The following is a 12,432-nucleotide window of genomic DNA, read 5'->3' as shown; positions in this document are numbered from 1 at the left end:
TCTTCAGTGGGTACCAAATTTTCAAAAAGAGAGGAAAATATATTGAAAATTACCGCTTGTAAATTGTAAAATTTAAAAGGTGAAACTGGTTTTTGACTTGTGTATGTATAATAGAATGAAGAACATACAATGATCACTTCGCAATTTCGTATTGATCCTTCGAAAGCATTCATTATGTAATTTGAAGTCCAAATTAATGAATGTAATCATGATACAATTGTTGTGAGAACCAAATTAGCGAATTAAAACAGTTAGAGTAAAAAGTAATAATATTACAATTATATTTTGCTAAAAGGTGAGATGCACCATTATACTTTCTCATAGTGAAATTAAACGTTACAAACTGAAAATTTATAGCCAAAAAACGATAATTTTATAAATTTTTTATATAATTTTTTTTATATTAAAAACTAGTTTAGAAATTAGAATTCTTATATTTGCATCACGGCATGTATACATCAAATTTGTTAATAAAATATCATGTAAAATAATATACACAAGATTTGGAATATGCAATGAGATTGTTCCAAATAAGAGAATAAGACCATGAATGTTTTCAAGTTTTTTAGTGGTCTTTAGATTTTAGATTTTAGTTTATGGTTTTAAATTTTTGAATTAAAAAACTTTTTTTAAAATGAAAAACTGATAAAACATAGATTTAGATAGATTTAGATAGATTTTTCTTTTAAATTGACGAAAATCATAAAAATCCAGATTCCTTATTTTTCTTTTCAAAAAAATCTCATAATTTTGATCGGCTATAAAGTAGATTTTTGAAAAAACAAAACTTGAAAATCCATAACTATTCAAGGCCTAATAATTTTCAAAAAAAAAAAATATCACATAAAGTTTTTGAAAAGAAAAAAAGAAAGACAATGTGAAATTAGCAAATCTCGAAGAAGATGGAAAAAAATGAAAAAGGAATCCTTTGAATTGTTGACCAAAACGAAACCAAACTTAGAAAAACATTTCAGCCTATTAGGTCGTATACATCAATCGTATCATTCATTTGCAAAGAGAGAGATTCACTTCCTTTAAACCAAAATGCCATAGAAAAAATCACTCTATAAAGATACGAAAAAACTTTTGAAAAAGTAAGTGAGAAACAAACAAACAAACAAACTAAAAAACATAAATATATATCGAAGAGAAAAAAATGAAGGTGTTGAAGAGAGATGAGAGGATGTTACTAATAACCCTAATCATTTTCTTGTTGGCATCATCATCATCATCAATGGTTCGTCAAGATTTTGCAGTGTTTGGAGTCGAGAGAGAAGAAGTCTTAACCGGAGGAACCAATCTAAAACAGAAGAAGGTGCAGCAAACTCATCTTCCTTTGTTTCAGATTAAGAGAAGAATTCCCACTGGTCCTAACCCATTACATAACTTTAGAGCTTCTCCTCCGAGTCCTTCTAAGTTCTAATATTTTTGGCATTGAGAAATCATAAAGCACCAATCATAAATCAATTTAGATTTCTCATATTTTATGTAAAACGTCATTGGTTAATTTATATTTTAATGTATTAAAATTCTCCATGTTTTACTTAATTATCTTTATTTATAATCGTCCAATTTGGAGGTTTGGGTCATACAATCTTGGATTAGGGCATTTCCAATCCCACTCTATTTTAGAGTCAAAACTCTATTATAAATTAATATTTGCTCTAACCATACTTTTTTCTTATTCTAAAATAGAGTAAATTATAGAATTCTTCTAAATATAGAGCAACTCTATTCTATTTTTTTACACTACTTCTATTTTATAGTAATAAAATAGAATAATATATTAGAGCAAAACAAAGTTTTATTTTAGAGAAAAGATAGAGATTTACATTTGAGATGGTCTTAGTATTTTTTTAATAAAATCGAAATTAGTCTGTGAAATTCATTTTTTCTATACCCAATCGCTCTTTGATAATTATCTAATTTAAATGATTTTTAATTTGGTCTTAATTTTAATCGTTGGAGTAGTTAAATGGTTTTGTGGTTCTAAAGGCATAATTGAAATTTAGTTATGCTTAAACAGTTTGGAGGTTGTATGGTCATAAAACAATGGAGAGAACACAAACTTTGTAAAGAGTGGTAAAAAAATGAAAAGAAAATTTCAGAATTAAAATTTATTGTGAAGCAAAACCGGTATAGACAAAAGTCAACAGTAACTAATTTAAATTGAACAAGCAAACCAAAACTTGTAACTAGAATTCTCTCTTGATTAAAAACTTTCGTAGTGATTTTTAGGTTAGTGATTAGAGATTGTATGGCATAATATTCTTTAAAAATTGCAGTGTTAAAACTTTATTTTGGAACCATTAAGGGAAAGTGACAAGAAATTTGGAAAGACAGATGCATGTATCAATGTGCATAATATTAAGGAGATTACAGCCCATCTCCATTTTCATAAATATATGTATTTTACAATCTAGCTCCAAAATAATACTAAATTGTATGATTAAACAACTTAAATATCCATACTTCGATAAGAGTAAAGCAATTAGAACAATACCAAGAGAAAAACCATAGAAACCTCCTAACACAAACTTAACTTTTAGCTTTCTAAAAACCATACTTTTTAGATGACAAAACAAAAGGTTCCTACAACACATTTGTACAGCGTTAATTTTTGTTTTCTAATAACAAAAACAAAAGTTGTCACAAAATGTTTCATTACACATCCAAACAAAAAACCTAAAAGAACAAAAGATGGAGAAGAGAGAGAGAGGAAGAAAAAGAAGAAAGAAGATGATGATAAGACATTGGAGACAGAGCTATACTTTACATAGATCGCCGCCTAAAAGCCGAAACCATCATTAAACTTTCTTCAATTCTACTGTTCTCTTCTTCTTTTTTTTGTTGGCCCTTACGTCATTTCAAACGCCGCCGTTTTCGATTCTCTCACCATGACAACCATCACTTCCGTCCATCTTCTTGTCGGACACTCCTTCTTTCTTTTTATTATCATCATCCCAAGGGTCAACAATGACCGTAGGCTCCGTCAGCAACCGCCCATCACGCGGCGGAGTGAATAGAACCGGCGTGTACTTGTTCTGCTCCATGTCTACTCCTGGTAGTCTTGCGTTCTTGAAATGTTCTTTCAACGACTCAAGACCCTTTGGAAAAACATAACACAACTTATATACAAACCAGAGTTTCAAAGATTCAAGATTAAAGAATGAATCTTTCTTGTGTTTGGTTTTGTTTACCTGGATTCGAGCATAAGTGACCTCACAGATCTTCCTACTGTTGAAAACTCCCCAACGTTGATTGTGAAAGGTCTTGTAAAGTCTCCACACTGCTTCTGGTGATGTCATGTTCACAAACCCATATCCCACATTGCATTTGTTGCTAACACAAAAGAAACAACAACAAATGATTTAACTTATTACCCCACTCATCATCACTATTTTACACTTAGTCAAAACCAAAAGACACATTACCTGAAATCGATAGGGAGGTAGACAAAGTCATAAGAAGACATAGCTGTTTTGTTCCCTTCTTTGATTATCTCTTTGTTACAGTCGTTACAATGTTTGTCCAGCATTTTCAAAAGCAGCTTCTGACTGTAAATGGAAACAATACCATAAAATTGACTAGTCGATATTTGCTAGTCTCCATGTGACACAGAATTTATACAAAAATAGTAACATATGGAATACAAAATAGCTTCTTCTCATTACTATTATCCATTGGGTCTTGTTGACTTTTTGTCAAACCCAATAAGAACAAAACAGGAACAAAGCATTTCATGCCTATCACAATCACAAGTTTTTAATGAAAAAGATGCATGCTTTTTGGACTTACCTGTACTTGTTTGGGAGGTTCTTGATCATCACGGTGGTTCGTCTGTCTCTGAACTCGCCGGCGGCAGTAGCGTTTTCGCTTATCAAGAAACGAGGATCGCCAAGATTCTTCGTTAGATACTTCTTTGGCTTCTTCCTCTGTTGTCGCCCGTACATTTGATTACACGACTTCATCATCCGTGGTGGTGGCGGCGGCGGATGATAGTGGTTGTTATTAAAGATGAAGTTTTTATGGAAGCTTGAAGCGAAGAAGTGTTTCTTGGTAAAACCACCGGGACGGCTAAACTGGATAAGGATTGGTTTACCGGAGATAACTTTGCCGTCCATCTCAAGGAGAGCTCTTGTGGCGTCTCTTACGTCAAAGAACTCAACGAATCTTTGTTCTCGCTTGTATGGTGTCTCTCTCACTTGCTTCACTTCTCCTACAATGAGATTTTACAAAACTTATTAACATAAAGGTTCAAGCTTTACAAAGAATTGGTCTTGTTCTGTAGCAAAGGTCGAAACTTTACCATAAACTTGAAAAAGTTGACGAAGGGTAGTGGAAGAGACGGAGGGTTCTAAGTTCATAAGCACGAGAGAGCCTTGATTGTTACCATCGGGAACAGCATTGCGTTGAGGGTACACGAAATGAGCCCAAAGGCGTTGATCGGAGACGAGACCACGCGCCGCCGTGAAGAGGAGTTGTTGTTGCATGTGACGGTAACGTATCTCATTGAAAGCTCTCTGTGAGTTTCTTAGGTTGTAGAAGTAGACGGTCACGATTCCTTCATTTGCTCTCTCCATTTGAACTCCACGAACCTCACCGAAATGTTCCATGTCTTGTCTTATAGATGACTCGGTGACGTCACCGGGGACTGGTAATAGCATCAAGGCTCTTGTTGGTACTACTGAAGTTGGTGGAAGAAGATGAGGTGGAGGGAGACTGAAGAAAGAAGGGTAAGACGGCGGCGGCGGCGGAGGAGGAGGAAGAGGGAGGTAGATTCTTGTCGGAATAAAGAAAGGGATGGGGTTTGGGTTTGGTTTTTTCGCAGGTAAGAACTCCGGAGCTGATGGGTTAAGGTTTGTTGAGTGACTGAACGGTCCGGTGACTGACATGGTTTTGCCGGTGACCGGTAATGATGACTATGGAGGTTTGATATTCTCTCGAGTGATCGTACTCTCTCTCTCTCTCTCTCTCTTTATTTGGTGCAGGAGAAGGGAGGGAGAGAGCAAAAGAGCAAAAGTGGAATTTTTGGGTTTTGTTTTGTTTTTATTCTGCAGAGATTTGTATTATTATTACCCAATTTTGTGTTTTTTTCTTTTTCTTTTACTAACACAAGTCAAGGTTCTTTTAATCTAATGGTGTAATCAGTAATCACTAATCACTAGTTAGAGAAATTTATGGTTTTGCCCTTGCGGCATAGCAATGGACTGATTTGATAACCATTAGACAAAACTGTTAAAATAGTTTTATTTTCCAGTTAGAAGATAGTTTAAGATGGCAATGTGGATGGACTTCAGCTTTCATACATGATAATAATACATGTGACATATGGAAACCTGAAATTTCAGACCACAGCAAACTAGGATTAAAAGTAAATTTGTTATAAAGATATAATTTAGATACGTATTTAAACCTAGAATACAATTTCCGATTATATTGGGTACCATGATGATCCATGTATTCATCTAGTGTAGAACTTGTATTTGGGGTGGTGCAATAGGTAGCTTGTATTGTTGTGTTCCCCATTTTCACCACAAAAGTTCATGGGACGATTTGTCGTGTCTCTCCATCTCAATGCAAACTATCTAATATGCCTATATATGTTTTTCTAAGTGACGAGTGTGTATATATAGATAATGTGGTATTGTAAAACTACACATCACTTTTCACGTAAAAATATTGTAGAAAACTAGGGGTGTCAAAATGAACTAGGCAAATAGAAATGCAGATTTGAGATTAAATTTGTATAATTTGTAAGACACTAAATAATTCATTTATTCTCTAGTTTGACTCTCTTAATTTATTTGCATAAAGTTGTTGATGACAAATTGCTTATATACTATGATGGAAGTGGAAGTTACATTGTTAAATAAAAGATTTCATATGTTATAACTTATAAACATATAAAAAAACTTATATAGAATAAAAATAATAAATAAAATAACCTTATAAACTTCAATAAAATCTTGTGACATGTCATTCATATATTATACAAAAGTACACTTAACCATCATTGGCTACGTATCCTATGTATACAAATTCCATTCATTCATTTACTATCTAATCACATAGATTCGTAAGATTTCTCCTATATATTCTTTGATATATAAAGAAGTGAAATATCTCTTCACTTATTAACGAATTCTTATAGTTAACATCCATTTTTTTTTGGTCATTAGTTAACATCCATTTTAGCATACCACACATACAAAAAATGCATTTGCTAACATCCATTTACTATCTATATCTTTTATAAAGATTTTCATATAAAAATTAAACAAAATAATAATTTAGAGGTGGTGTGAGATACAAAAATTAATTTAGTACTATTGAACCAGTTAAGTGTGAGCTTTTCAAATCTTTACTCGTTTTTTTATTCAAAACTTTCTTTTTAGTTATGCAATATGTTGTTAAGAAAAGAAATCTCGAAATCTCATAGCATTTGTTCCCTACTTGCAAGTGTGTTGTTTCTCTCTAACATATGATATATCAACCAACAATCACCGCTTTTCTTTACATGAGTAAGTTATTGTCTATACAACAAAAAGAACATAACATCGCTTATTCTCTAATTGATTACTTACATAAGATATATGATAATACAAAAATTAGTGGCACTACAATATGCCAAATCTATTATCGTAATTGACTTTGAAAAAAGTATGTTATATTGTTTTATCAAACAATTGTTAAAAAAAATTTCAGTAGATAACAAAAAAATATAATTCATTATAAATTAATTAACTGCACTCATAAGTCTCTTTGAAAACTCTGATTTGGGGGTAATACAATGATAATTTGGAATGATAATATATTATATTGAGTTAAAGAGTGTATACTTGGTACAATAGTTGGTAGAATATGAGCAAATCCTAGTTTTAAGGAACGTTATTGTTACCTAATTCCTTTTTTGGGTGTCATTTGTTTCTTTCATGTTTATTCAGTTACACTAGATTTTAACCCGCGGTACACCGCAGATCGACATTTTAAAATATATTCTTTTATTAAATTTGTTTGGTATATAAGAGTGTACTACTATATTTTGATTGTTAATTCTATGATTTAACCCGTAGAATATTATATGATAATTTTTTTTTTATATAATCGCAATTTGATCAAATTAATTAAATAAGTAAAATATTTAAAATAATGAAATGATATTAACATAATATTCGTTTACATAGTATAATTTCATATTAAAATATTTTGTGAGTTATACTATAGTAGATAGCCCGTAAAAATATCTATAATCATAATTATGTAAATTATAATATGTTCCATCACATGATCCGTGCTACACAATTATCAATAATACTTTAGTACATCCATTTTTTGTATCGTTTGAGTAATATACATCCGTTTCTAAAAATTCAAATTGCAACAAATGCAAAAAAAAAATTATTTTTATTATACATATGTTTATGTAATAATATAAATTTTAAAACAAATAAGATCATATAAAGATGTTGGAAAAATATTTGGTTTATTTGAGAGAGATTTTAGGAAATTTTGTTAAATATAATAAATATTGATTTCTAATTTTGAAAATTTATTCTGATTTAATTACAAAATTTATCTTAAAATTTTTCTATTTGATCAAATAGCAAGAGTTTAATTATGAAAATATTACAAAATAAAAGGGTAGAACACAATAGGTATTTCAAAAATGTTAATATAGATAACTTAAATTCTCTACTCTAACTTATTAAGAAAAAGGACTAGAAAAATTAAGAATGAATTATAAACAAACGGATTCCATAGTATAGCCCTCTACATTTTAGTTTCAGTATATGACATGTTTGGATATTATTGGTAAAGAGAAACTAAACAAACTTAGGCTTGAATTGTGTGACGATGTATATTAGAATTTTCCAAAATGTAAATAAAAAAACTAAACAAAAATTATCTATAGTGAGAATTTTGTTGAGCTTATATGGACTACGTGGGCTTTGGACCTAAGGCCCAATATCATGTTGGCAATATATCTGTATCTTAGGCCCGATACAGATATCTCAATCAATTTGATTAACGAATCTGCCATTTCTAGCGATTTAGGGTTTTACACAGTACCAGATCCCGACCGTTTTGAATCTCAAATCTTCGTCACTCTTCTTCTTCTTCTTCTTCAAGCTTTACCCTTTTTACTAGTTGAACGGAGATCTGTATCGGATTGAACCGCGGAGGGTGAAGACTCGGAGATGGCGCTGGCTTTCGATGAGTTTGGCCGGCCATTCATTATACTGAGAGAGCAAGATCAAAAGACGCGTCTTAAAGGCATCGATGCTCAAAAGGCCAACATTGCCGCTGGTAAAGCAGTGGCTCGGATCCTCCGATCCTCTCTTGGCCCCAAAGGAATGGATAAAATGCTTCAAGGACCCGACGGAGACGTCACCATATGTTAGTTTCTTCCTTTTGAATCTTCTCATCTCTGTTTAGTATATTTGAGTTAAATTTGAAGACTTTTTCTCTCTTCTCTAGTTTATACTACGAACCTGTGATTTGAATGCCGCTCTTGTTGAGTTGGGAATGGATTTATATGAAAATCGCATCTTTCATTTCAAAGTATCAAACTTGAAAAAGGTGAGAATTTTAGTTGTTCTCTTTTGTGTATAACGTTGTCGTTCTTGTTTTTTTCTTCTTCAGCGAATGATGGTGCAACGATCTTGGAGCAAATGGATGTGGACAATCAGATTGCTAAATTGATGGTTGAGCTTTCAAGAAGTCAGGATTATGAGATTGGTGATGGCACAACTGGTGTTGTTGTTATGGCTGGTGCGCTTCTTGAGCAAGCTGAACGTCAATTGGATAGAGGGATTCATCCTATTCGTATTGCTGAGGGATATGAAATGGCTTCTAGAGTCGCTGTTGAACATTTGGAACGTATATCTCAGAAGTTTGAGTATGATGTTGATAACTATGAGTCACTTGTTCAAACTTGCATGACCACTCTATCCTCCAAGATGTAAGGAGTGCTTATCTACTTCAATATTTAGTGGATTGGTTTTGTATAAATTTTTCTAAACATTTTGTTGCTTTGTACTGCAGTGTGAATCGATGCAAGCGCAGTTTAGCTGAGATTGCTGTGAAAGCGGTTCTTGCTGTTGCTGATATAGAGAGGAAAGATGTTAATTTGGATCTGATAAAGGTAGAAGGTAAAGTTGGGGGTAAGCTGGAGGACACTGAGCTTATATATGGGATTTTGATTGACAAAGACATGAGCCATCCGCAAATGCCAAAGCAAATTGCAGATGCCAACATTGCTATTTTGACTTGTCCCTTTGAACCACCGAAACCCAAGACAAAGCATAAGGTGGACATTGACTCAGTGGAGAAGTTTGAGACATTGCGCAAGCAAGAACAAGAATATTTTGATGAAATGGTGCAAAAGTGCAAGGTAGGTTTGGAGTTTGGGGGTCACAGTGTAATAATGTTTTCGTATTTCATAGTTGTTAAGCTACTGAAGATCGTATGTTCTTTTACCAAGATAATGTTTGCTCTACCAGAGGAGTAGGTTACACCACAATGCACTTTTCCGATACTATAATCCTTAATTCTTTGAATTGCAGGATGTTGGTGCTACACTGGTTATTTGTCAATGGGGTTTTGATGATGAGGCTAACCATCTACTGATGCACAGGAATCTACCTGCTGTCAGATGGGTTGGGGGTGTTGAGTTAGAACTTATCGCCATAGCCACAGGTGAGAGGATGCCATTTCAAGCAGCAGTTGCTAATGCTTCATGTGTAGCAACCTGCCCAAATTATAGCTTAATTCGTTTTCTGAAGCTGATGGGATTTATGTCCTTGTAGGAGGAAGGATTGTTCCAAGATTCCAGGAGTTGACCCCAGAGAAGTTAGGAAAGGTATAATCATTTTCATTTGGGGCCAATAAAACATGTTCCACCGTCTAGTTGATTTTACTTTATGTTGTACAATATGTTCTACCATCTAATTGATTTTTGCACTTCAACATGTGATTAGGCTGGTTTGGTTAGGGAGAAGTCATTTGGTACAACGAAAGAGCGTATGCTGTATATTGAGCATTGTGCAAATTCAAAGGCTGTTACTGTGTTCATCCGTGGAGGTATGCGCATGACTAATTTTTCTCCTATGCCCCCCTTCTCTTATGTAATTACAACTGTGTTAAGCCTGTAATAGACGATGACTTGAGATACCTAACAAAGATGAGTTGATACCCCAGTAAATTGATTGGAAAGGACATTGCAGAATTGATAAGTCTGATAATTTGCTTTGCAATGTGGCAGGTAACAAGATGATGATAGAAGAAACCAAACGTAGTATGCATGATGCTTTGTGTGTGGCAAGGAATCTCATCCGCAACAATTCAATTGTATATGGTGGTGGTGCAGCCGAGATTGCCTGCTCTCTAGCTGTTGATGCAGCTGCTGACAAGTACCCCGGCGTTGAACAAGTAAGCTATATCTCTACTGCCTCTCTCTCTCTCTGGTATACACACAAACTTAAGTGTTTAAGACATGGTGGTTCCTATATGCAGTATGCAATCAGGGCGTTTGCAGAAGCCTTGGACTCAGTCCCTATGGCTCTTGCAGAGAACAGTGGGTTGCAGCCCATCGAGACACTCTCAGCTGTAAAATCTCAGCAAATTAAGGTAAGTGATTGACGTGTTTTCATCTTTTTTTACTACTCAATATTGACTTTTATTGTCAAAGATGGGTTAAGTATTGGGTTTGTTCTTGAAATATTCAGGAGAACATTCCGTTCTATGGGATCGATTGCAATGACGTAGGAACAAATGATATGAGGGAGCAAAACGTGTTTGAAACGCTTATCGGGAAGCAGCAACAGATCTTGCTTGCAACACAAGTGGTTAAGATGATACTCAAGATCGATGACGTCATCTCCCCATCTGAATACTGATGATTTGTCTTCTTTCTCCAAACACTCACCATCATGTTTGGCTTGTTTCTCTTTTCGCAAGCGTATTTATGTAAGAACATACCACAGATAACATTCACTGTGGTTTTAGGTGTGCTAATTTTGAATCTATTAAGCTTTGCGATTTTCTTTCGACATTCAGCTACTTAGAGTGTATTGATTTAGAGACTGAGTATGATCGGTCCCTCGGTGTTCAAAGCGATGAAGTTCATTAATTGAGTAAGAAAATAGGACTGTTGGAGGGTTGAAGTTGAACATTAATGGAACTGAGAATCATTGGTTTGAAATGTTTTGATAGTAGAGATTTTGGTGGGTCGGGTGAAAAATGTTTTACATGCGTGAAAGTCAAATAACGTTCTGTACCTTTTGTCTACTGCCGACAATTGTCATGAATGCTTCAATAAGCTTCTTTGTTTGTTTAGTTAAAACCAATTTTGATCATATTTGTACCTTGACATTGTTGTATATGAAAACGTTTTATTTCTTATACAACTTTTTTGGTGATCTAGGTCAGTATTGGTTTAGGATCCAAAACTAGCATGTCCAAGCTTAAGCCGTCCGACTAAATTTCAGGGGTGACTTTAAACCAAAACCCGTCGTTTGAAGTTTGAATCATGCATTTTTCATCTTTGACACAGATTTTGAAACTTACTTATTAGACATTATTTCTTGAAACCACATTCTCCACATATTAGTAATGTAATACTCTAGGACTCATATCAAATGAGTAATGTCATACTTACCTTTTTTTTGTTTTTTCCCATCTTTTGGCTTTTTATTTATTTGGCGTATAGTATATTATTCCATCCATCATTTTTTGTTAGTAATATTGATAATCAAGATTCAGAAAGGTTGTACAAATCGCAAGAGAAAACAAAGAATTTTGTAATACGTTAATAAAACCGAAAATATCTTGTTACTAGACTAACAACTTTCAAAACTCACCACAAAAAGTTTCTGCATTAAAATTTTTATAAAAACGGTTTCAACATAAATGAAAATAACCAAAGAGTAGAACTTCGCATTCTTTGCATAAAATGCATTTTGTATATTTATTGGAATTTACTTTTTAATAGATTATCTATAGATTAAGCATATGCATAACTAGCCATTTATTATTCTAGTTATTTCTTTTTTCTTTTTTCCAACTGTATATTGAAAATACAAAATTTAGTATGACACTAATTTTTCTAGTATCAAGAGGATAACACGGTGATATATGATTAATTGAGATAATACTACTGCTTTTGAAGTGAAACATGGCTCTTCTTGGAACACGTTACGATGAACGTGAAGGTTGTGTCCCCTTCCTAATTCCAAAATAACCGATACTATCCACATGGTAACCAGAACTTCCAAAAACTATCCCAAAAAGTTTCAGAAAGAGTAAATAGTTCTCCACCGACAAAGTTGCCGAGAAGATAAACACACTAAGTTTAGTGAGTCTTTATAAAAGAGAGACAAATATAGGATTGCACTCACAAAAATTTAAGTACTTATTAATGCATTCGTG

General features: G+C 33.4%; 3 protein-coding genes across 3 annotated transcripts; 2 read left to right on the top strand and 1 right to left on the bottom strand.

The window, feature by feature from the left end:
- Positions 1–1,131: 1,131 nt before the first annotated feature.
- Positions 1,132–1,538, top strand: LOC17895029 (CLAVATA3/ESR (CLE)-related protein 8). Its single transcript, XM_006300846.2, has one exon. It carries the CDS (start codon positions 1,157–1,159, stop codon positions 1,421–1,423), a length of 267 nt encoding a protein of 88 aa, XP_006300908.1. The 5' UTR covers positions 1,132–1,156; the 3' UTR covers positions 1,424–1,538.
- Positions 1,539–2,840: 1,302 nt separating this feature from the next.
- On the bottom strand, positions 2,841–4,969 carry LOC17895323 (protein terminal ear1 homolog). Its single transcript, XM_023788383.1, has 5 exons — positions 4,310–4,969; positions 3,799–4,219; positions 3,435–3,557; positions 3,201–3,342; positions 2,841–3,107 (listed from the first exon to the last, which is right to left on the bottom strand). The coding sequence occupies exons 1-5, from the start codon at positions 4,893–4,895 to the stop codon at positions 2,868–2,870; spliced, it is 1,512 nt and encodes a 503-aa protein (XP_023644151.1). The 5' UTR covers positions 4,896–4,969; the 3' UTR covers positions 2,841–2,867.
- Positions 4,970–8,083: 3,114 nt separating this feature from the next.
- LOC17896548 (T-complex protein 1 subunit epsilon) lies at positions 8,084–11,087 on the top strand. The gene is made up of 9 exons (XM_006302056.2): positions 8,084–8,400; positions 8,647–8,965; positions 9,049–9,397; positions 9,570–9,702; positions 9,813–9,865; positions 9,984–10,086; positions 10,268–10,434; positions 10,519–10,632; positions 10,731–11,087. Exons 1-9 carry the CDS (start codon positions 8,202–8,204, stop codon positions 10,899–10,901), a joined length of 1,608 nt encoding a protein of 535 aa, XP_006302118.1. The 5' UTR covers positions 8,084–8,201; the 3' UTR covers positions 10,902–11,087.
- The last annotated feature ends 1,345 nt before the right edge of the window (positions 11,088–12,432 follow it).

Source organism: Capsella rubella, unplaced genomic scaffold (assembly GCF_000375325.1).
Source record: "Capsella rubella cultivar Monte Gargano unplaced genomic scaffold, Caprub1_0 scaffold_2, whole genome shotgun sequence".
NCBI lineage: Eukaryota > Viridiplantae > Streptophyta > Magnoliopsida > Brassicales > Brassicaceae > Capsella > Capsella rubella.
The sequence above is the reverse complement of the archived record's forward strand: the minus strand, read 5'-3'. Positions and strand labels throughout refer to the sequence as shown.